Source organism: Pelecanus crispus, chromosome Z, assembly GCF_030463565.1.
Source record: "Pelecanus crispus isolate bPelCri1 chromosome Z, bPelCri1.pri, whole genome shotgun sequence".
Taxonomy (NCBI): domain Eukaryota; kingdom Metazoa; phylum Chordata; class Aves; order Pelecaniformes; family Pelecanidae; genus Pelecanus; species Pelecanus crispus.
Window position 1 is genome coordinate 41508256 of NC_134676.1, and position 2626 is coordinate 41510881.

Here is a 2626-nt window from a genome sequence, read left to right on the forward strand (position 1 = left end):
TAAAGATGAAAATAAGATTAGCATATTGTGAATCTTGTTGTAACTCAGCCTTGCAGCATATTTCCACATAAAAGCAATTGCTGATTCATAAAAACAAGTAGTTTAAACGATGGTAACACAAGACTGCTGGGCTCTTAGATTTGTGCATTTGCAGTGACTTAACACAAATCAGCTTTAGGCCATAAGTATTGCCTTTTACCTTAAAAAGGTACTTCAGCAATTCAGTCACAGCTGTTCTCACAACTCTGAAAGTTGAGGAGCTATGCTATACTAATTTCTTTCTCCCCTTCTCATCAGCTCATTCCTGATGGTATTTCTAAGCTCATCTGCAGGATGTTGAAGAGACTGTATCTCACCTAAAAGTCTTGAAAGGTTTCAGGGACTACTTTCCCAGCGAGAAGATAAAGCATGACTAGTATCCAGGAAGTGAGTGGTAAGTTATTGTAATAAAATCTGTCACTGCTGAAGTGAGTATAAAACATTCTTGTCAAACTCTGAAGTGTGAATTAACATCAAATACTTGCTTCTCAGTAATGTATCTGACTTACTGACTTTAATTTTGTCAGATGCAGCTGAATTAGCTCTGTTCTCTTACTGAACTTCAGTTTGTAGTCTTAGTACTACAGAGATAGTGTCTCACAAAAACTATCTGCCTTTTATAATCTTTTTCTAGAAAAATAGACTAATTGTATTATTTAATTTCTAATTTTCAATAGAATATTTATGGCTGAACTATTCACCTTTTTACTGTCACTAAATAACAATGTTATTATTAACCAGTAATTTTTTAAAGAAACCTTTTAGTCTTTGAATGACAGTCATATTTAATTTTGTTTTAGGATTTTTCCTTCTATCTCCCTGACAAACTTACCAAGTTCCTGAGAAACACAGACTGTTTTTTCTGAAGTTGTTGAAGCTGATATGAACAGGGTGGAGGGCAATTTTTTTAGCCCTGCAAAGCTACCTGGTATTTGAAATGCTGAAGAGGAAATTTCGGTTTTGCCACAACTCACGCTTCAGGCTTTTCTTGGGTCTAACTCTTATTTTAGTAATCCTTTCAGTTCTGAAAGTTAACCAGAAACAAGACTTCTTAAATCGGAGACATCTAGAGCTGACAAAAGAAGATCCTATTGGCAATGTTAACTGCACCAAGATTATAGAGGGGGATATAGAAGAAATTCAAAAGGTAAAGCTTGAGACATTGTCAGTGTCATTTAAGAAACGCCCCAGACTAACAACAAATGATTATATTAACATGACAGCAGACTGTGCCTCCTTTACCAAGACTAGGAAATACATTATGGAACCTCTCAGCAATGAAGAAGCAGAATTTCCAATTGCTTACTCAATAGTGGTTTATCACAAAATTGAGATGCTTGATAGACTTCTAAGATCTATCTATGCCCCTCAGAATTTTTACTGCATTCATGTTGACAAAAAGTCTCCAGAATCTTTTTTTGCTGCTGTGAAGGGAATAGTCTCATGTTTTGATAATGTCTTTATTTCTAGCCAGTTAGAGAGTGTTGTATATGCTTCATGGAGCAGGGTGCAGGCAGACATTAACTGCATGAAAGATCTCTACAGAAGAAGTTCAAACTGGAAATACCTGATTAACCTCTGTGGCATGGATTTTCCTATAAAGACCAACCAGGAAATAGTAGAGAAATTAAAAGCCCTTAAAGGTGAAAACAGCTTGGAAACAGAAAAAATGCCTGTTTATAAAGAAGTAAGGTGGAAAAAACACCATGAGATTATTGATGGTAAAATAAAGAACACGGGCATAGACAAACAACTACCACCTCTCAGTACTCCAATTTTTTCTGGCAGTGCCTATTTTGTAGTTAGCAGAAGATTTGTAGAATACGTATTAGAAAGCAGCAAAATACTTAAGTTCATTGAGTGGGCAAAAGACACTTACAGCCCGGATGAGTACCTGTGGGCCACCGTTCAGAGAATCCCTGAAGTCCCAGGTGCAGTTTCTTCTAGTGACAAGTATGATGTTTCTGACATGAATGCACTGGCCAGGTTTGTCAAGTGGCAGTACTTTGAAGGTGACGTGTCCAAAGGTGCACCCTACCCGCCATGCAGTGGAGTTCACGTTCGCTCTGTCTGTGTTTTTGGGGTAGGAGACCTGAACTGGATACTACGAAACCACCACTTCTTTGCTAATAAGTTTGACACAGATGTTGACCCTTTTGCAGTGAAATGTTTGGAAGAGTATTTAAGACACAAAGCTTTGTATCTGCAAAAGAACTGAAATACTACAAGCTCCTGTTACAAAACATAGGTGCAAATAATATATAGCTGTGTACTTTAGCATGTAACACCGATGGTGTTGATGCTGATGATGGGTATAAGGGTTCTGACCATGTTGGTAAGGTGGTGATGACGCCCTCCCTGCATTGTCCATAGACAAGGGGGAGAGAAGACATATCTCAAGTGAAGATGGGGATGCCTTGTATTGCACACTGAGGCTTGAAACTTTGAGTACAAAATCAAAGACAGCAATTTTTGGAAGGCCAACTATTTGGAATATTTATTATCTAAAAGGTGTAATTAATGGACTTCCTTTGGCTAAACTATTTAAGACTTGGAAAATGCATGTTGTTCATGGTTATTCCTCAGT

At 37.5% G+C, this 2626-nt stretch overlaps 1 protein-coding gene across 1 annotated transcript; it reads left to right on the forward strand.

Annotated features, from left to right (window-relative positions):
* Positions 1-411: 411 nt before the first annotated feature.
* Positions 412-2297, forward strand: GCNT1 (glucosaminyl (N-acetyl) transferase 1). The gene is made up of 2 exons (XM_009477848.2): positions 412-433; positions 840-2297. Exon 2 carries the CDS (start codon positions 977-979, stop codon positions 2255-2257), a length of 1281 nt encoding a protein of 426 aa, XP_009476123.1. The 5' UTR covers positions 412-433; positions 840-976; the 3' UTR covers positions 2258-2297.
* Positions 2298-2626: the final 329 nt, after the last annotated feature.

Excerpts from the sequence above, each read along its gene's own strand:
- GCNT1 (XM_009477848.2), top strand. The coding sequence starts at position 977 with ATGCTGAAGAGGAAATTTCGGTTTTGCCACAACTCACGCTTCAGGCTT.